General features: G+C 36.3%; 1 protein-coding gene across 1 annotated transcript in view; it reads left to right on the top strand.

The window, feature by feature from the left end:
* SH2D4B (SH2 domain containing 4B) overlaps window positions 1-18422 on the top strand; it is a gene marked incomplete at its 3' end in the record, with an annotated part of 31673 nt that extends 13251 nt beyond the window's left edge. The window contains exons 4-6 of the mRNA XM_010180193.1: window positions 6508-6652; window positions 14606-14816; window positions 18246-18422. Coding sequence (XP_010178495.1) covers window positions 6508-6652; window positions 14606-14816; window positions 18246-18422 — 533 coding nt within the window. The remainder of the gene's footprint in view (window positions 1-6507; window positions 6653-14605; window positions 14817-18245) is intronic.
* Between the last annotated feature and the right edge of the window lie 3271 nt (window positions 18423-21693).

Below are 21693 nucleotides of genomic sequence, written 5' to 3'. Positions count from 1 at the left end.
CTCTTTCCTCTGCTTTACGGAAAACAAAGATCGATACAGACCTGCTCAGTCACATCTCTGTGGTTAATTTACAATGCACTTGATGGAGTAAATGCCCACAAGCTCACTGTTGTTCTGTTTTAGAGTCTTTTTTAAAAAGCAGAGTGAGCATCTTGTGAGACTTTTGGTGGCCAGCAGTTATAATTTTCTATTAAGCAAAACTAGTCTTTCAGTTGTTCGTACAATTTAAAGGGAATGGCACCAAATTCTGTTCATTTTCATATTGATAGAAAGGAAATGCCACAGAGATCTGTGTTCCCAGTGTTTCTTGGGGGGGGGGGGGTGAGAAGGTAGCCTTCATCCAACTGTGTACTTGGTAGGAGCATGAATTGCACTACTGTCAGTTGGATGAGACTTTGGTTCAGTTTCTACTTTGAATTTCAAAAACTAATCTTTGGTCAGGATCTCTTTAGCCCTGTTCATAATGTTGACAACATCTCTATTTTATCAAAGAAAGAGAAACCTTTTTTCTCCCCTATGGTTTCCTTTAAATCAAACATTTGAAGAGAATGTTTTCAAAAATTTAAATAAATAGACCACAGCTTTTAAGACAAGACACAGCAGCAAATAACTCTTTGGCTTCAAAAATTAGTTTGGAAACAACATATTTTGCAGCGATTATTTTTTAAAATGCTCCTTTACTGAGTGTGCTCCTGGCATTTGCTGTATTAATACAAAACATAGTCCAATTATGCTTTCAGCCCTGGGTCTCCAGTTAGGTCTATACTTTAAGACCTGTTAGGAGGGACTTGGACTAACACAGGATTCCACCAGCAGAGATTCAAATGCAGGACTGAATCCCTGGTACTATAAGACCACATTGCTGCTATTCAGAAAAGCAGCTTATCTATTACTTGGTCTTGAAAGAGAAGATCTCACACGTAGTGCTGGAGAACTACCTAAAAAACAGTAAAGGCAAGTAGAATCTCCCAGGCTAATATGAGGGAGTTGTTAACTTCTCTGTCCGCTGGCTTATTTAAACTCACTTGACTTTCCTTCTCCTTCCCATTTTACTCTTCTTATAACTGCTGTTGTGCAGTGGAAGAAGTACTTGAAATATTTACAAGCTGAATGACTGAAAAGGTCATTAGATAGGAATATAGGAAAATTATGTTTCTGGCATCTACCTCCAACTACAAAAAATGGATAAAGCTAAGGTGTTAGGGGAAAAATTGAATTAATGAATCTACTCATGTATGACTGCAGTCACTGAAATCACAAAGAAATGTGCCTTTCATGAATGATTCAGGGTGCAGAATGAGATGCAGATCAGTTAGCAATCCCACTTTAATAGGTTTAAAATATTTAATGTAAGGTAGTTGTCCTTCTGTGGTTTAGAACAGTCTCTAAACTGGGGTATGAAAAGTTCAGTCTCTGCTAATTCTTCATCCTCTTGAAGCATTTTGACTTGGGAGATTGACACTCTCTCGTCACTGCTGATGTGTTTAATTTCTAAGCATATTGTATCACAAACACTCCTTTTAAAAATGCTTTTATTCCACTTGACCTATCATGGGACTTTAGGGCTGTCTGCATTAGATAAATGATATTTCACATATCAAAGTGAATGATAATCCCTGTTTCCTTTTCAAACACCATTAGAAAAGTATTGCTTTCCTAAGTGTTTCTTAAGCAGAAATGCTTTTAATTTATGATGCTACAATATAAATGTTGACTGCTCCTCAGTTTAAGGACAGCTAGTCTTTTATGCACCTGTTGCAAAGGAAAAATAAGAGAGTAAGTTACTATCATTAATCTTTTTTGCTAATTCACAAAGGCATAATTTCCTACTGGTATCAGTCGCTGTCATTAAGAGTCTTGAAAAATGTGCAGAGCTCGGGCAAATAAAAGGTATGAGCATCAGCCAGCCAGGGGAGGGTAGTAACCTTCAGCTACATTTAGAAATAACAGAGGGATACTCTCACAGCTTGTTCTTCATGTGGTTTACATAAAGCAAGAGACTATTAATAGTAAAGTACTATCTGTATGACAACATCAGATACCGGCCAAATTTAATAACATAAGTACAGTTGACAGTAAAGCTAGATTGCTTCTTAAGAATTCCTGGGGAGATGAAATGTGCATTAACCAGAAGTTGCATATAAATTTCCATGTGCATTGTTTTTCTTCATGTATCAAAAATGTTTAGTTGGAGTTTTAATGAGAGTGGCATTTAAGGAGAAATAATCCTTATTCTGTTGATAGGCAACAAGACAGTAACAGTGCATTATAATTTCCTGTCACATTTTTTTTAATGCAAGCTCATGACCTTTTATTCCAGTTGTGGCAAGTGAAGTGAGCTCTTTTTAAGGTGCAGATCCAAGGGTTTCTATGTACTGTCTGTTTCTGTTCTCAACAAAGAAGACAGTTTTAGAATCAACCTTCAGAAAAGAACAGAATAATTAGTGCTTCTGTTCAGGAAATCTCTAATAAGGACAGCCCATGCTTAGTAGAAAAAAACACATTTCAGTTCTATTGAATTACGTGGGCTTTCAACACACGTCTGAATGCTTTACTATGCCCAAAAGTGCTGTGGACCTGATTCTTCAGGCAGTTGCCGTCAGGTGTAGTTTAGGAATACAGTAAAATGTACCACTCAGGGTACTGTGAGCTGTTTGTGATATAGCAGTGAGCATTCTGTACTGATCTGAAAAAAGCTCTTGTGTCCAAGTAAACATCAAGCACTTGAGTGGGCCCGTTGTCTTTAAGTGCAAATAAGCTGTAAGTTCAGCTCTGTGTTTCACTGTGCCAAGAAAACACTGAACTCTTTCCTAAGGACAACATGCTCAGAATCCAGGAATATGACAGCAGCTTCTTGTTCTGGCTTGGCACCCAGCTCATTCTGAAAATGTGGTGTCCATTCAATCACAGTTGTTATAATTCAGTAATACTTAGTTTTGTTTTCTTTTGTGAGACCACAAAAAATTTTTTTTCTATGCAGTTTTCTCTCTATCAATGTTGGAAGTGACACAGCTGTTAGTTTCTGCTGGGAGTCATGTCTGCAGGATTTTTCTATCCCATTTGTGAGGAACTGTGATATTAATTTTCAAGAAAAATCTGTTCCCCGGTAACATCAGTAACAATTGTGCTGCTGAAGCCACTGTCTTTATTGTGTATTACGAGTAAAAGCTAGCAAAACTCTGATATTTTCCATGGGTAAATGGGAAAATCTGAGCCGCTAATGAGCATAGTTTGCATATCAGGAATTCAAGCTGTGAAGAGTCCCTAAGATCCAGAGACAGACTCTTAGTTGATTGTCACTGGATCTTTAGCACGTTACATGAGTCTGCTCCAGCACTGCAATAAATCTCAGATCTCTCTGAATCAGGAAGAGTCCCTGGTTTGTTTTTTTTTATCTCCTCTAAAATGGGATCTTTGTGAACCAGAATATGTTATCGCCTCCCAATATGAGCCATATGTGAACAGCATATCCATGACTGAAATGTAACTTCTATATAAACTATGACTGCATTTCATACATTTGTCTCTGCAAATACGTGCAAAGACCAGTGAAGTGATGTAAAACCCACGTTCCTTTTGAGACACTGGTAGTAGAGAAGAAATAATGTCTCTGCAAATACTTTCATTTTTTTGAGGAAAGTGAGAGAATATTCTCAGAAAAAGGTTGGGAAGGATTGGACGTATTTCTTCTGATACTCACAGTTCTGTTGGAAACAGTCAGGTGGGTCTGCAGGGAATGCTGATCTCTGAATTGAGCCTGTTGTGTCAGCCTTGCTGAGAACAGCCTGTCCTGCAACCAGAGACCCTGAGATTTCCAGATTCCCTCTCTTCAGAGAGCAGAGTCCTAAGGACTCAGATCTCAAGACAAGCTGTGCTTAGCTTTGTGGCAGGTAGCCTGAATGTGTGCCCTGGCTCAGAGGGAATTGCTGAGGGGTCTCAAGAGATTCACAGTAGTTGTAATGCAGCTGATGAGCTGCAGCTCTCAGGGCTGCCAAAGACACTTACTTCCTGCCAGCCTGAAGCATTGAGGGAATCCCAGGCATCCTTTGCTTTGCAGACGACTGTTGTAGCAAATACGTCTTGTAGGTTTTGCCCTTAGCAGGGTGGCAGCCATTCAGCTGTCCTGTATCTTGTAAGTCTCGCTAGCGACACCCCAAGAGCCATGGCAGCCAGAAGCTCTGTTTTCCATTGTAAAAAATTAAGTTGTTATATTTTGCCTTTTCCTCAGTGCATTTTTAAAAAATCTTTCTGCAGTAAAAAAATAAATGGTGACCTTATCTCCTTTCAACTGCATTGAACTGAAACATTAGAAGTTAACCATGGTTAATATTAAATATTGTTTAAAGCTGGCTGTAGCAAAGCCATCGAACACTGTGAGGCATTCATTTACAGTAACAAGACAGTGGTAAATCCTCAACTGCCAGAGGCTGGACAAGATTATCTAGCATCTTCAAATTCTCTGATGGAGTTAAAGCTGGAGAGGACTACTCCTGCATATTGAATTGCCAGTCTGATTTGTTGCAGCAGGTTGGGATTTCTTGACAATTTGCAATTACGTACTGAATTGTTACCTTCATAATTATTCTGAAAGAGCTGAAAGGATCATGGCACACAATACAATCTCAACTGCCAACCAGAAGATGGTGTTTGTAGGTTATTATAGATCTTCACTCTCAGCTCTGATGTGTGTAGAATTGGGTTCATGGGAGAAGCAGATAAACTGGTTGCTGTGTTCTTCCAGTGGAGTAAGTGTGAAATTTTTTTGTTTTCATTTTAAATACAAATATGTATTTTTACTCGTACTTGACAAAAGGAAGACTTTTCTTCACTGTGTTGTACTAACAAGTGTTGTTTCTTCGCACACACATTTATGGAGTTGCGCAATATACTTACCCATGCATCCATACCCTAATTTGAAATATAGAATTTAAAAGTTTGCTTACTTTACAAAATGAAAAAGGTTTTGTGAATTAAGAATGGAGTGCCAGCACTGAGGTTTTTTTGTTATTTCTTCAATCACTGAAATCTTCTCCTTCTCTCTTTAAAGAAAAAAAAGGTAGAATTTTATAAGTAAGCATTACTGCTTTTCATTACGAACTCAAACTCTACCTGAATTCTGGTTTGTTGGGCTTTTGTATTGGTTTGATTTTTTTTGACACTTTGTTCTTTTTACTACAAATGCTTCAACAATAGCTACAATAAAAAAACCCAAACCTGTGACAGAACTCTTGTGTGATTAAGAGAAGCTGCTATGAGATTTTTTTCTTTTCCCATAGTAAGTTTACCTTGTGATTTCAGATGTTGAGCAGAAAGCAATTTGATAACCATCTTCCTGAAATGATAACTTAAATGTATTGGATTATTTTAGAAAGTGAATCTAGATGAATAAATATTCTCCTCATAAGGAGAAAGAACAGCTGAATTGTCACCTTCAAGAAGGTGATAAAGCCATTTACTAGTAACAGAAATACAGAATCACTATGGGGTATGTAAATTTTTTTTTTTTAATTCTGAAGAAGCTGCTGGGCTTTGAATTCAGTGTTTCCTAAAAGCATTGATATTTTAAAAATAATGAGGTGTCCACTCAACTAATCTTTTTAGGACTCCTGAGATAACAAGCGGGTACAGTGTTTGTTCCATTATAAAATTAAATAAAAACCTATTCTTATTAATAATTCAAATTATTTCAATAATATGAATAACATTGTGAAGTTCGGTTTTGGTTTTTTGTGAGATTCAATTGAACAATGAATTAAATCTGCTTCTTTGCTACCGAAGGAAATTGGGAACACTTATTAGGAAACAGATACTGAGTTCTATTTCTACACTAGTCAAGCTTTTGTGTTATTGATAGCATGTGAAAGACCAACTGTAGAGGCAATCTTTATCAGATTTCCATCTCCTTTAAAGTCTAATTGGAAGGGAACTGTTTTGTATGTTACTTTTAGCTACATTTTGCAAAGTGACTGGTGGGTGCCGAAGGATCTGGCTTTTCTTCCAGAATGTAACGATCTTGGTATTTGGAAAACATTATTCTCTGTGTTACTTATGATAACACATGGTGACAGCTGCTAAACTAAGAACACCACTAAATCAGTTACTGAATTCTGCAAATTCTGTAGATGGTGTGTATGCTGCTTGAGTGACAACAATATCTTCAATGGGAGTACATGTGACTTGAAAATGAGCGATGCTTATGGATTGTAGGATAACACAGGTTTTGGTGCCACATGATAAAACATGTTTTCTATACAGATTTCAGGTCTTAGATAGTTAGATGTTCCTTATATCCTGTTCATCCTGTGCATTTCAAAACATAACTTCCTCAGAAACTCCTAGAAGGTAGAAAACTTCTATTATTCTGTTATGGTAGGGGAGAAACCCTAAGTTAGAAGAGACAATGAAGGTAACATAGCTACTCTGTGGGAGGATGCAACTGAAACAGTGTTTTAAATTTTGGCATATTCTTCATCTTTAGTCACCTCTATTTTACTTCATTGTCCCTAGAAAAGGGAAGAAGAGGAAAGAAAAAAGGGTGAAGAACAAATAAGGCAGCAGGAAGAAATACGAGCAAAAGAGTTGTATCTGAGTCTCAAGCAAGCTCAGCAGCATAGTCAACACGGTGACGATGACCAGGAGTGGGAAGAACAGTGTGAGTAAAGTTGCCTTCACAGACTAATGTATTTCTAAAAGCAAATAAAAGGAGACTTCTAGAATGGAAAAGGATGTTGCTGAAAATCTTTTTTACCTAGAGCAATGCAAAATTCTTTATTATGCTGCAGGAAATTACCAGCTGAACTTACAAACAGAAGTTACTGTAAGTTTACCAATTTCACTTTTCTTCCTGAATAAGAGTCCATGTCAATGCTTTATAGGAAATTTTTTCTATACAATGTCTAAGGTCATTAAATTTTGTTCAATGTAATTAATTAACAGTTTTGGCTTAGTAATAGTAATACTGGACACAGTTATTTTGACAGCTTGTCCTCAGCTATCTCTGAAAAGGTAAAATCTGTCTTCATCTGTGTTTTTATTACTTCCATATGGTGATGGGGTCTAGCTATAATATCAGCACTGAAACTCAGTTAATTTAAAAAGATTACAGTAAATAAAACTTAGATTTTTGTCCTGAAAAAAATCCTTATGATGGTGATCTCTATGAAGGTGCTTTTCCTTTTTAGCCAGCCTGAAATTCTTTATTAATATCATAATTGTGATTAATTTAAAAATACGTTAGTGATTTTTTTTTAAATGGATAAGGAACAGAACAAATATATTACTCTACGGACTTATGCATACATGCTGTAGGCAAGTAAAGATCCACGTTTTGAGTAAACCAGAATTAATAGGTTATTGTGAATAAAATGTTTCTCTGCTCCATCTGGTGTCTATTGTATATTTGAATTAAGAAGTAAGAAGTTTGTTTATAATAAAAATTGTGCATTCTTGTTGAAGGAAGAATATTTTTTTATTTGCCCAAACATCTGTGCAGATTTGATTACTCTGCAGAAAAAAAGGAAATGTAATGGTTGAAAAGTTTTCATTCATGTTGTGTTATGTATTAATTATATGTAACACTAAAGTTATTCACTTAATATTAAAAATAGTTTTAGGGAGCTGATATTCAGTATGTGTTGCATTAAATACGTCATGAAGTAGGAAAAAATATTTCTCTAGTGTTATTTATTTTTTGGCAGAAGTAAAAGAAATGTTTCAAAAGATGCAGTGAATTTGTTTTATCATTTTAGTAATCAGTTTAGGAGTTCCTGAAGACTAATTACTGAGGTCCTGTTACCTGGGATTGATGTGACAGTGAACCATTCTGTACAACATGAATTATTTCTATGTATGATACAGCGGTGCCATTTTGTAAGCAAGCTACGCTCATTTTTGGTCAATAAAACCTCTGTATATTACATTGTCAATAAAGAGAAGGTAATTATTTCCTACAGAATTATCTAAAACCAGGTGTACAGGTTTATTTGGAAAGGAAATCTATAGCTGTCTATATTTTGGGTGTTTAATTGCAGAATGAGTTGGGGGGGGAAAGAGCCCTTTAGTTTTGTAGAAAAAGAGGCATCATCAATTAGTATTACCTGGCAACCTAGAGGATGATATGTACCTTGGCATTTCTTCGATAGTACATAAGGAAAGAAAATATATTTGCAACCATGTTATTAAAAAAAAAATCCAGCCTATCTTTACACTGAAATTGGTTATAAAACAAATTACTATAAACATTACTAAAATCTGCTATTGTTTTCTTGTTATTGCATTAAAGAAGTAACTGGGGTTTTAAATTGTTGTCTCAGTTTTCTCAAGGAATGCTGGTGGTACAGGGACAGATATCAGAAATGCACTAGAGGAATTGCAGGAGAAGGCAGAGAGGAAAGGAACAAGCTATGAAAGTTTTTGACTATGATTTCTGTAATGGCATTCTTGTTCTGTCAAAACACTCAGCTGATGGGTATAATCTACCAGCAGTATTTTTTCTTGTGTAACCTTTGGAATATTCTGTATGCTCTGAAGAAGTTCTGTAACTTTCAGTCTGTGTATCTTAATACCTATAGACCTGTCTGCTTGTGGTCAAAAGGATGAGCAACTGCTGCTCCCGTAATTTCAAGTTATCTAGCCTGGCCAGCAATAGTAGTGCTATTGTGACAAAACAAAAGCTCACCACCTTCTAGCTGGCAGCACCACAGCTGGGTTTTGCACCCTGCTATAAATTCTCTGCTGAGAGTTTCTGCTGTTATCAGTAATTGATTTAGCAGTAAACTAACTGCAGACTAAAGACTAGAGTGTATCACATCCTTGTTTATCCTCTTATGCTTATATCACTGTCTCAATTTATCCCAGTTGGTTTGAGGGCTTAGAACTGTGTTCCATTAGCAAATGGGTGTGACAACTTAAGATACAAAGATGCAGTTTTTAGTGCCTTATCTGAAACCAGTTCCTGGCTGGTTTAGACTATACCATCAGACTTTGCATTAAGCTTCCTGATGAATGTTAACATCTTCTGTTTCCTTAACTTTGGTGCAGGAGCCAGAACCTGCAGCAGACAGGCAATAAAAAAATACTTGGAAGTGGGAATATCTGAAATTGCTATGGAATGAACCTCAGGTTCACCGGATTTTCACTTTTGATTTCAATTTGGGATTTTTGCTTTTCCTTTTCATGGTAATCCCTTTATTTTGTCTTCAAATACTCCTTTGGGACACTGAGAGGGAATTTAGTCAAGTTAGGCAAAGCTTTTAACTTATCATCTTTTCTAAGCAATAAATAAATGCATGAATGCATAAAAGAATTACAAGCAGAAGTAATATTAAAATCTTTTTTCTCTACACACCTGCAATTGAAACCATGTTGCCCATTAGGAGCAAGGCCAGGCTCCTTTGTGTCTTACCTCTTTGAAGTCAGCCCTTCATATTCTGTAGTGCTGGGGGGTCAGTACGAAAAGGAACAGCAGTGCTACAGCAGCTATTGTGGAGAGCAAATGCAGCAATGATATTGATGACACTACTAATTTATTTAGTAGATGGAATTTAGAATGTGATGAGGACTCATCTCTTCTCGTAACCTTATCCCCCAGCTGTTTATTGCCAGGGCAATAAGCAAAGTGTTTCTGTTGTTTGGTTCAGTTTGCTTCTGCTATTTGCCTGATTCAGCCAAATAACAATAAAAGCCCATAGAAACTCTGTGTTAATTGAAATACAGAATTTTAGTGCTTTTAAAGATACTAAATGACAAATGTATAATAACTTGAGAAATCAGTACTAAAAGAAAAAAATTATGTTGTAAGAGCAATTATACACTTGATTTCTCATAATAATTGGCAAGTGAGAAGATGAATAGTGGAAAAGACTGATTCACAGAGGCTACTGTTCAAAGCTTTTATTCTTTGAAACTGAGAACTGAGGATAAGCTTGGATAGAGGAGTATATATATATTCTGATTAGTTTTGGAGCTTTCTACAGGTTGTTCCATTTCGTAGGTTTCTAGTTTATTCAATAAACATATACTCTGTATCACAGTCCTGAAGTGTGACCTCTCTCTCTGCAAGAGCAGAAAAGCGATCTGTAAAACTTAGTAGGAAAAACTGTAGCATAAATATTAATCTGATTTAATATTGTGACAGGTATTCTGTTAGTACACTTACAAACCCCTGCAAACTGAATCAAGCAAAGAAATGCTCAGATACCATCTGACCAGCTGTACCCTCGTCGAGTAAAAAAAGTAAATAAAGTTGAGTGACTTGATCTATTCTTATGTCCCTAAGCACCCGCTTTTTGTATCTGTTGGAAGTAAGATACCAGACTGACTCATTATAGCTTCTTTTGTATTGTTATATTTGTCTGTTCTTCTACAAACTATATCTATGAATTTATTTTTGTCTGAATTTTAAAGGAATTTATGTTCATTAAGTACTTACCTTCCACAGAAATTCAAGTGAGTGAATTTACTGGCAGGAGCATTTGATAAAATACTGAATTTTAAATTGAGTAGTTCCCAGTTCAGCTATGCCTTAACTAAGCAAGTGCTCAACCTTAAGTATGTGCTCACTGAACTTCAGTAAGTCTCAGAGTGGGTTGTTGAATAGGGATGGGAATATTCACATACTTTCAGATAAGAAGATTGCTGAACTGCAGCCGTATTGCAGAGTATCTGTGGGAAGTTATTTTCCAATTAAGAAAGGGGAAAAACACTGTGTGATTTGTTTGTGCGCTCAGAAAATTTGAAGATTGATTTTTATCTATTAGGTAGTAATTTTGAACTGCTCGTAAACAAGCTTCCAAGAACTATTAACAAGGGTGAAGCTGACACAAAATAATTTATAAAGGAGGATGCATGTTCACAGCACATGGGTTTTTTTCTGCTTTCACATATTTCTAACTGTAACTCACAGCTTTTCAAAAACAAATAACAGTCTATACAAAAAGGAGAGTTCCTAGTCTTTCACAAATTATGTGATCAAATTCATCTGTGGAACAGCAAGAATTAATCCTCATCTGTATAAAAAAATTTGATATTAGGAATTGCCAGGATTGCTAATAAGGATTGCTCAATCCTAACTGAAAATGTAAAAGGCAATCATGTGTTTTCACTCAAAAGACAACTTAGGTTACAGTAGAGTAATAATAGAATATCGCAAACTGTTCAAGGAAAATAAAGCAAACTCAGATTGAGATCTATAGGATCATAAGAGATTTTGCATGCACAGGCTTTTCGGTTTCTTCTTTTTTGTTACAGTATGTCCATACTGCAGGTCATGTAGAAATTTCCAAGCTGGCTTTAGAATATTTATTTCTGGTAATCATATAATCGACAGCACAGATTTCAATCTTGGTATTTTTACCAGATTTCCAGGAGGATTTGGTAACCCATTTTTGGTCTATTCTACTGCAGCTACAATCACACTGACACTTAACCTATCTACTTACTACCTACCTATCTTAACACTTAACCTATCTACCTACCTTAACCATCTCAGGCATTTCTGCACAAGTTACAGTGCCATTAAGGTATAAGTGTGCTTAAGAGCACTTAAGATCGATGAAGGAGGATCATAGAATGATAGAATGGGTTGGGTTGGAAGAGACCTTAAAGATCATCTGTCCCGTAGGAAAGGAACACCTCCTACAAGACCAGGTTGCTCAAAGCCCAATCCAGCTTGTCATTGAACACTTCCAGGGTGAAGACATCCACAACTTCCCTGGGCAACCTGTGCTACTGCCTTATCACTCTAACAATGAAGAATTTGCCCCTAATATCTAGTCTGAATCTACCCTCTTTCAGTTTAAAACCATTACCACAAATCCTATCACTAGACTTCTTGATAAAGAGTTCCTCCCCATCTTTCGTTTCTCTTGAACTTGAGAAATCAATCACATTCCTCATTTCCCACTGTTGTCAGTCCTGATGTTGTTCTGTAATATAAAAGGAAGATGAAGAAAATGTAATTATTTGTATTAATTCTTGATGCTACATATATGGACCTATGGTGATGATTCAGAGATTTTTAAGGAGAGAAGACATCATTCAGCTATCTAATTTCCCTACCAAAAATACTGACTATTGAATTTAATGTGTTACATTGGGGTCATGCCAGAACTATGTTTACTGTAAGAGGACAGCCCCTCAAGAAAAGTAACCTGTTCCTACTTAAGATAGTAGTAAAAATCCTGACTAAATTTGCTTTCTTATTGTGAGCGAGGTTATGACGTGTCCTGAAATACTAGTAATGCAGAATTTGTGGCTGCTTCAATCTTAGAATATTTGTGTGAGACTTGATCCAGACACTTATTTCTAGTGATGCAGTTCAGAGTCAAAGAGAGAAACAGGAATATTCACTAAATTATATTGTGAGAAAAACCTGCTACAGAAAAGTGTCCACGTTTACCTTCAAACTCTGACTGACTCTCAAAATAGATAAATTTTTGGGAGGTGTCAATGTGGGAGGACAGTTCATGTGGCACACGTTACCTTGTCTGGATTCGTGTAGATTCCTGACCAAAATGGCTGAATAAATCTTTATCCGGAATACCACTTCCAGACACCAGAATCAGTTATCGATGTCAGTGACTTTGATTATTTACCTGACACAAAGTCCCTTGACCAGTCAGATAGTTTTAAAAGAAACTTGGGATAACATAGCAACACAGATCCACAGCAGGACTTACGCTAGACAACTTGTAAAGATAGAGGACTGTCAGAAAAGAGAGAGAGGTTTCTGGGAATAACTGTAAGGAATGGGAGAGGAAGAAAATCAAGACTTCTATAATGAGAAAAAAAATTTATTAAGACGCCCTTTGTGTCCCTGTGGTCAATGATACATTTCTTCAGATACCTAAATTGGGTAATTTCTACAAAAAATTCTTCATAATATGAAAGAGATGCCCATAATATATGTCTGTATATATATTAAATCTATATGCACGCATTTAGATATCTATGGCTTGCAGCCTTCCCTATCATAACATATATATATATATAGACACATATACGTGTATATAAATATATGTATGCCCATATATGTGTATCGATATGGAAGGCTGCATGTCATACATGCATTTAAAAAGTTTTCTGAATGTTGATATTTGACAGTTGCAGACTCTGCTACCTCTCCACATGGTCTTGTGATAAGAAAGATTTAAATTTGATAGCTTGGGAAAATGCAGTTCAGGTCACTAGCTTCTGAAGTTATAGATTTATTAGCTTGCAAAAATAGAGTAGGAAGATCTGTTGAAAAGAGTATCTTCTGCTGAGGAAAGTGGGGCATGAAGATACCTTGCCTTTTTCATTACCAGCCAGCCTGTACATCAGTAGAAAAGAATACCAGAAAGCTCGAGGCAGTCTGCCCTCGATCTGTGTACTGCACCTGTGACAAACAATGACTGGCTTCTAAATTGCACTCATCTTCCTTGCTGCTGCAAACACCAAGTCCGCATTGAAAGCAGCCATTACCCAGTGACTTTACAAAGGATAAATCACGGAAATTTTGTAACTAATATTTTTGAGCCATTGAAGTAGCATACTTAGATGACATTATCTACCCTTAAAAATAATGACCTGCAGGATAAATAGTGAAATCTTTCTGTGCCATACCGTTGTTTGTTACTGTGTTTAGCTACAACTACACTGTATGTAGTTCAATTAAACCAAAATCCTACATTTGTATATGTATGAAGGATTTATGACCTGTTTATTATGCTATCTTGATGAGTAGTACAATTCTTCATGCATTTAAGTTATACCATTTTGAAGACAGGATTGTTAGTACATTAGTTTTAAAATGAAGATGTTTTAGTGAAAGATGCCTGACCTGCAATGGCCAGAGTAGCAGTCTCATTTCAGGTTATGGAAATATGTAAATCCCTGGTCAGTGCCAATGCTACGTGTGTTTTAAAACTTCCAATACATATTCTGCTTCTTTATATGCAATTTCAGAGACTCAAGAGTGAGATAAGCCCATTCCATAGCATCAGCAAGCTCTTTCCAATGGGTATTAACTTCTGCATTGTTACCAGAACCACTTTTAGACTGCAGTTTTCAAGATGGAGACCTCTGTGACTTCTGATACTGTAACAAAGATAGCATATGCCTTTCACAAAGAAAATAAAATTAACAACAAAAAGTGAGACCTATGTGCTAGTTTTTTTAATTCTAAATTTTGGGAGAAGCTCCTGTAACTAGTTGTGTGCATAGTTGCAAAGATTTCTGTTAAACACAGACTTGATTTTAAGCAGTAGTTAACATTCTTTCTTGAAATATAAAACTTGGTGCACTGCCAGTGGAAAAGATGTCCTGAAGCAGAATTTCTTTTATTGCAGCCAAAGCAAGCGTCACACGTAATCGCCGTATGTAGAGACTTGGTTATTGCCAGTAGTAATCAGATCATTGATAGCTCAAGTCTGGCATGCTTCCTCTAGTGATGCTTCAAATACAAGCCCACCAGGGTAGTCATCCAGTTAGCCATCTCTTTGATAGAGCACTGTAATTTGAAAGTTTTTGAAATCAGGAGATAAAAGGAATAAAGATAATAGGTCATTCCGTGAGGACTATGTTTCTAAAGTCTCTCCTCCCCACCCTTCCCATTCATTCTACCTAGTGCGCCGCTCCAAAGCTGCAGATGAGGAAAGGAGCTACAAAGCACGCAGGGCCCGGGATGAATACCGACGACAATCCTTGCGTGCCATCCAGAAGGGAAGAGTGGCTGGCCTCAGTAACTTGTTCCAGGGGACAAGCCTGAATAATGATCAGGAGATAAAACTGAGCAACAATAGTAAAAGTCCTTTGCTGTCTCTCTCTGCAGCATCCAGGTTGGTTTGTACAGGAGTGACTTTGAAGTAGTTTTCTGTTTAATTACTCCCTCTCCAATCCCCACCATTTCAACAAGCTCTTCTTCAGTTGCTGGAAATTCTCAGTCTTACTCTTTCACTACGACTAGTAAAAGTTTAAAGGAAAATGAAAACAGATTGAATACTTAATGTAAACTAAATGCCATTCATTTTCAAAGAGATTTCTTAGAGTTCGCACAGAGAGAGACGAGTCTTCAAAAGTCAGTGTCAGATTAGTATGCAAGGCTGTGATAGGCAAGTCTTAAGCCTCAAGCGTAAAACTACCAGCTGCGCAACAGTTCTTTGAAACATTTTACAGAGACCTGTCATACTCCTAGGTTTCAGGGGTATTAAGCTGGTGTGGTTTTTTTTTTTTTGGAAAGAAAAAAGTGTCTTTTGTATTTATTAATCTTTTTTCTGCTTATTTAGAGAGTGCCATGAATTGCAGAAGAGGGAAAGAATCCAAACTGGCAGATGGGTGCTAGAAACTGGCCTAGTCATTCAAATCTTATCCTGGTTATTTCTTATCACTACGTGAAGCCAAATTAATTCTATAAAGGCACTCTGAGCACTGGAAGGATGGTGGCATTAAATGCTAAAAAAAAAATAAATAAAAAAATCACAACAATGAATAACCAAGCTCAAGAAGGAAAGAGTCCCATTACACTGCTTTTCTTTGCCAGTCGTCATAGCACGAGACTGAATCTGTCCCTCATTATTTGGAAATGTGTACTACTTTGAAAAGTTCTTTGCTCTACTGTGTAGAAACATGGGAACTCTCCAATAACAGCAGCCAAAGCTCCCAGATTGAGAAGAAATCAGAATTTCACATTCAGAGTGAGCAGGATCTTTAAAGTTACAATCAAATAAACTTTTTAAAGGTATTCTATCACTATTTTTCCAAGCTACTTAAAGTCTACTTCAAATTGAAGTAATAAAATCACCAGTAGAAGTGGCAGATTTTGAAAAAGACAGTCCATAACTTTGACATGAAGTTCTAAGCTTCTGAGGTGAGGTTATTTACTACAGAATTCGGTGGTGCTAGATATGATCCACTTCAGAAAGGGCTGAAAAAAAGCTGAAAATATTCTGATCATTCCAGCATCATATTCCAGCTCATGTTCAGTACTATTTATCTGTTTGTAAGCTATGCCTGTACTACAAAAATTAGGCGGCATCTATTTTTCTTGTCTGTTAAGTCTCCTTTTTGTCTGTCCATGACTTGATTGTGAAGATAGGGAGAAAAAGAAAAGTTTTTCAAAAATGTGTTTTAATAACGAATATATAATTCAATTTCTCACACCTAACACTGATATGGTAAATCAGAAACAGATACTTATCTAAAATTTTACTTTGCCAGTGACCTGGGAGGTGAAGGAGGTGATGCACAATGTGTTGTTGCTTACCACTAGTGCAAGAGAGATTTTTTTTACCTCAAGCAAATGTGGGTTCAGTGTTTTTAAATGTTTTAGCATGAAGCATACCTCCTGTAGCTTTTACCTTACCTTGCCTTGTCTTTTTTTATAAAAAGTAACATGAAAATATTATTCTTTTGTTTTATTTTTCTTTTATTTTTTTTCACTTGAGCTCACTCTTTCTTATAATTTCTGCATAGTTTAGAAAGCTTCAGTTTGATTTTTTTCCTACTGTCCTTCTTATCTTGCTGAGTGTTCTCTTCCCAGTGAAACTCCTTGGGCTGCTTATTCACTTTTATCCTTCTGGGTACTGTGGGTTTTTTCATTTGTACTTGTGGTTGTATTTCTTTCTTCCTGCCTCTATTGAACAAGCTCAACCACAGTAGCTGTACAGGAACTGACACAGTAATTCTGAGATCTGATCCAGAGCAGAAAAGATTACGAATTTTACAACTTTTTCAAAACTAAACAGAATTAGAGAGAAATTAGTTAAGAAATGAGCATGGGCTGTAAAGCACTGGAATTCAAAGGTTTCCTTATTTCTTTAAAGAAAATATTCAAAAACAGAAATAAGAAACATGGTTAACTTGTTTTTTTAATGTGTGTCTATAACTAAATTCTCACTTTCTCCCCTCACTTATGGTTGTGTCTTCAAATATTATGATTAATATTGGTCGGATCTACTCACACATTTTCATGTAATTTAGCAATAACTGTTATATTCACTGTAGGCTTCATCACTTTATATCAACAGAATCAATCGCTTCTTTTAGTAATAGTAAGACAAGCTGAAGGGGGGACTCAGTTGCGTATCATCAAGCAGACAGCATATGTATTTTTGCTGTTACTGCCTTCTAAAGAGCAACTTGCTCTCATGAACTGCAGAATATTGATTGGTGTTGAGAGTTCTTGATGATCTCAGAGATTAGTTTAACACTGTGACTTCTGACCTGATGTTCTAATTTGAGTGATCCCTCTCTGTTACTTTGTCTGGATATGTACAACATTAACTGGCAGCTCCATGGCAGGTGGAGCTGGAAAGCTAGAAGTATATAGCCAGCTACTGTAGTAGGCACTGTGAAGTGAATGTTTCAGCAAATTGAAGTGAAAATATAGTATAAGTAGATATGCCCACACTAGCCTTCATGCTACTTATCCGAAGAATAACAGTAATGAAGATCTGGTAATTTGTGCTAACAGCTTGAGCACACAGAAATCCATGGGATTTCATAGTATACAGAAATCCATGGTAAAGCCGCCTTTTTACTACTGTTATCAGGATAAGTGAGATTGTATGCTTAATTGGAATGCAGTCACACTTTCATTTGATATAATATACCTTAGTGAGTTCTTATTTGGCATAGCTGAGTGAATTTTCCACATACTTTACCTGATTTACCTCCTACTAGCTAAAATAATCTAAAACACATAGCAAGTAGTACAAATATTAAGGGAGGCTGTTGAACAGAGAATGTAAAGGGAACATAAGAGTTTAAACAAAACATTCCCTCTATGGGAATTCCCTGAGTGGCTTCGAGACACAACCTATTGTAGCTGATTCTGATTTAGAATTTCTTGCCAGTAAAAAGTAAAAGCAAAAAAGATATAAACTTTAAGCAAAAAAGAAATAAACTCTGCTTGTCAATGTGTACATTGCAATAAAAATGAAGTAGAAAAGGTAAGTTGACCGAAATGTCCCTTCATCTTCTGGTTTTCAAGTTAAATTCTGTGCTTAAGAAAATGTTTAAGGTTGCATTGCAAATGTAAAATCAAACTATCCTGATTTCCATAAAAACTCAAAATAATTTTAACAAAATCAAAAAATACTAGAATTGTTCAGTGATCTATACTGAACGGCAGTTATACTGATCATTCTGCAGCTATATGTTTTGCAAATACATAGAAAAGAGATAATATATTTATATTGTCTCTTGCTTTCATACACTGCTACTTCTCTGTATGACTCTCTTCTGTAATTACTTGCCTTTCAATGCAGTAATGTCTGGAAGCGTCCTTCTAGACCGTTTTCCCGAGATGTCATTATTCGCTGGTTCAGAGAAGAGCAGATCCCTCGACGTGCTGGGTTTGAGAGGAACACCAACAGGATTGCTCAATGGTTTCATGGTAATACAGTGATCAGTCTTTTCTCATATAATAGAGCTGTAGACATATCGTAACGAAATAAATCTTGCCAGCTTTCATCACAAAAAGGAACATCTACTGACATTGTGAAACTTAGTGCCTGGTAAAAAAAGATTTTTGCATCATTCCTATTATTAGCATGTGATTTCCCCGTGTTCTTTTTTCTTACTAAGTAGACTAATTTGTGACTCATATCACCAAAGTTTTTTCAGTAATATTTTTGCCCAGATATACTTGCTGTAAAATAGCAAGTCAGGCAGGAGGAATGAGCCCGAGACAGGGTGAGGAGGACTGTAAGATAAACTGGCAAAGACCATAGTGTTGTGGCATTTGGATGATGGACATTCAAGTTTTTACTTTACCTGATTTGCAAGAATGACCTGAACTCATGTCTGTTTAATCCTTGTTTTTCTTTCTTAGCCAGAGTAGCATTTTTTCTTTCTTACTTTTCTTTTGCAAAAAAAATTACTGAAATATCTTGATTTTTCTCAAAAAGACTTGGGAGTGTATATTTATAGGCAATTGTCATGAAATGGGAAAAAAAATCCTGCTTAGATCTATAATTTGCTGTGATATTTGCTGGAGTTCCTAGCATCAATGAGGCTTTTGCTCTGTGTAGCATTTCGTATGCAGCTGAATCTTTGATATTAAATTCACAGGTAAGATATCTTATTTTCATAGGTATTAGCAACAGTCATTGTATATGTTATACTTTACTTAAACATGAAAAAAAGAATTCTGGCTTAACAGCTGACATAATTGAGGGACTGTAAACTAACTAACTTTGAAGTTAGATCTCAATGTTTTTTTCATTGCTGCTTTTGTTGAGTCTGATATGTTTTTGTTCAAAGCACTAAGCTGACCCTGATGCTCTTTTCATGATTCTCTAAGCATGAGATGAAGATGTGTGCGTGTTCTAAACTGAACCTGGCAATGAACATTTCTGAACAAGTTTAGTGTTTCATTTATTTCAGATTTCTTTTTATGATACAAATATTCTGATGTATCAAAAGATATCAGCAAGCTGCTGTTTTCATTGGCTTAGTTAGTCAAAGACACTGAAGTCAGCCATGAATAGATTGGAAACGCGACATACATTCATTTCTTATGAACAACAACGCAGGCAGGGTTTTTCTTTTCTTACAAAAGATATTTGGTGTGGTTTCTCTGAGAGACAAACTGATTAAAATTTCATCTGTGGATATTTTTCAAAAGTATTTTCAACCATTATCTTTCTGTGTCGTCCAATGAGAAGTGTTCTCCCTGCGTATGGGAACTTCACATCCACATGAATTGACAAGAGCGCTTATGAACATAGTTTAGGCCTTAATCTGGGTTTAAGCTAATGCCTTTCTACTTTCCAGTGGTTCTAGTAATGTCAGTGACTTTTGTATTAATCACTGCAAGAATTGAGGAATTAATGGTTTTTCTTTAGTTTCTCAGATCATGCCATTCATATATTAAGAAAGAGTGACTATTCAATGACATTTATAAAAGTGAGTCTTGTTTATAAAATTACTTTGTCGTCCTCCCACTCATGGAAGCTGACAAAGATGATTAAGATAGATTCCCAGCACAATGCTCTGTTGTTTTCTTTGCAGAGATCCACACGAATATCCTGCTTTGGTACATATTTTCTGGATTAACTGGTTTAGCTTCTGCAGATCTTGTTAGATTCATCATAAAACTTAGTGAACAACTAAGCTGCTTTTTAGTTTCTGGAGTGGTGAAAGCTTGTTGCAGATTAGGTTGTTGCAGATGTAGTAGTCAATATTTTGTAGTGTTATGTAGAGTTTATGTTACATTTTGTAATGTAGACAAACTCTGAAGAAAAATAAAAAAAAACTAAGAACAAATTATTAGAAAGTATTGTCATACTTTAACTTCTTCTCTTCCAGAAAAAAATCCCCTTTTCATTGAATTTGCCTCCAATTTGGGTGTGGGGGATGGTAAGGAGAGAAAGGCAATCAAAAAACTTTTAATCCAGCCAAAAATCTTTTCTATTCTTTATTTACTTACTAAAATGAACACTGTGACTTTTATCATATAGGCTTATTAGGATCTTCAGTGTTGGTTTGTATTTAATTCAGGCAACAAGTCCATTGTACATGGTTTTTGAGTATGAACAAAAATTCAGCGGAATGTATCTGACTTGTGTGAAAAATTGGCAATGCAAATGAAAGCCTTTTAGCAAAGCCCAGAATTATGGCTAACCACTCAAGCCAGTAGGGCAATAATATAATTATAATTTGAATAGGTGGATGCTTCTGTGGAAAGAACTGCTGCCTATTCAATGTTGTCCAGTGTTAGGATGACATGTTCTTCCAACCTCAAGCATCTCTCAGAACTGGTATAATCAGGTCCTTCACATACTTGAACAACTTCTGTATCTTGAACAACTTCTTATTTCCCATTTTTGAACCCTAAAATGGGGAATATAATATTCTGCCTCACATTAAGGGCTTTCTGAATGCATTGCACAGAGAGATTTATTTAGAGCAGTACTGAAAATGCAGATACTAGTTTGCTGCAGAATTACATGCTTTTGCCAAGGCCAACAGACCTTTTCTTACCTGCTTTGACTGCTAGGTTCTTCAGCTTCTTAGCTAAAGTTAAACATTAGTCAATACACTGTGTTCAAATTGCACTATGGACATATGATATTTTCTACTTATATAGAGATGGAATTTTGAGACAGATGTGGCTAAAATAATGAAGTCCAAATAATAATGGAAAAATGTCTTCACCCTCATTATTTTGGCATATTTCCCACATTAAGTCATCAAACTGATCTGCATTCTGTTTTAAAATGAATGAGACAAGGGGACTACGATTTAATTGCGCTCACTGAAACATGGTGGGATGACTCACATAACTGGAGTGCCACTATGGGTGGATGTAGACTGTTCAGGAGGGATAGGAAAGGTAAGAGAGGCGGGGGGGTAGCTCTGTATGTTAGAGAATGTTTTGAAACCCTCGAGCTGGAACTTGAGGGTGACGGTAGGACCGAATGCTTGTGGGTGAAACTCAGAGGAATAGGTAGTAAGGCTGATGTGGGGGTGTGTGTCTGTTACAGCCCACTTAGCCAAGAAGAAGAGACAAACGACTTATTTTATAAACAACTGGAAAAGGTCTCAAGATTGCTGGCTCTCATCCTAGTGGGGTATTTCAACCTTCCAGACATCTGCTGGAAGTACAACTTAGCTGAGAGGAAACAGCCTAGGAGGTTCCTGGAGTGTGTGGAAGACAAGGAAGGAACCAACAAGGGAATGTGCCCAACTCGACCTCCTGTTTGTAAACAG

This window comes from Mesitornis unicolor, unplaced genomic scaffold (genome assembly GCF_000695765.1).
Source record: "Mesitornis unicolor isolate BGI_N332 unplaced genomic scaffold, ASM69576v1 scaffold37182, whole genome shotgun sequence".
Lineage (NCBI taxonomy): Eukaryota > Metazoa > Chordata > Aves > Mesitornithiformes > Mesitornithidae > Mesitornis > Mesitornis unicolor.
This window is presented reverse-complemented; position numbering and strand designations above follow the sequence as displayed.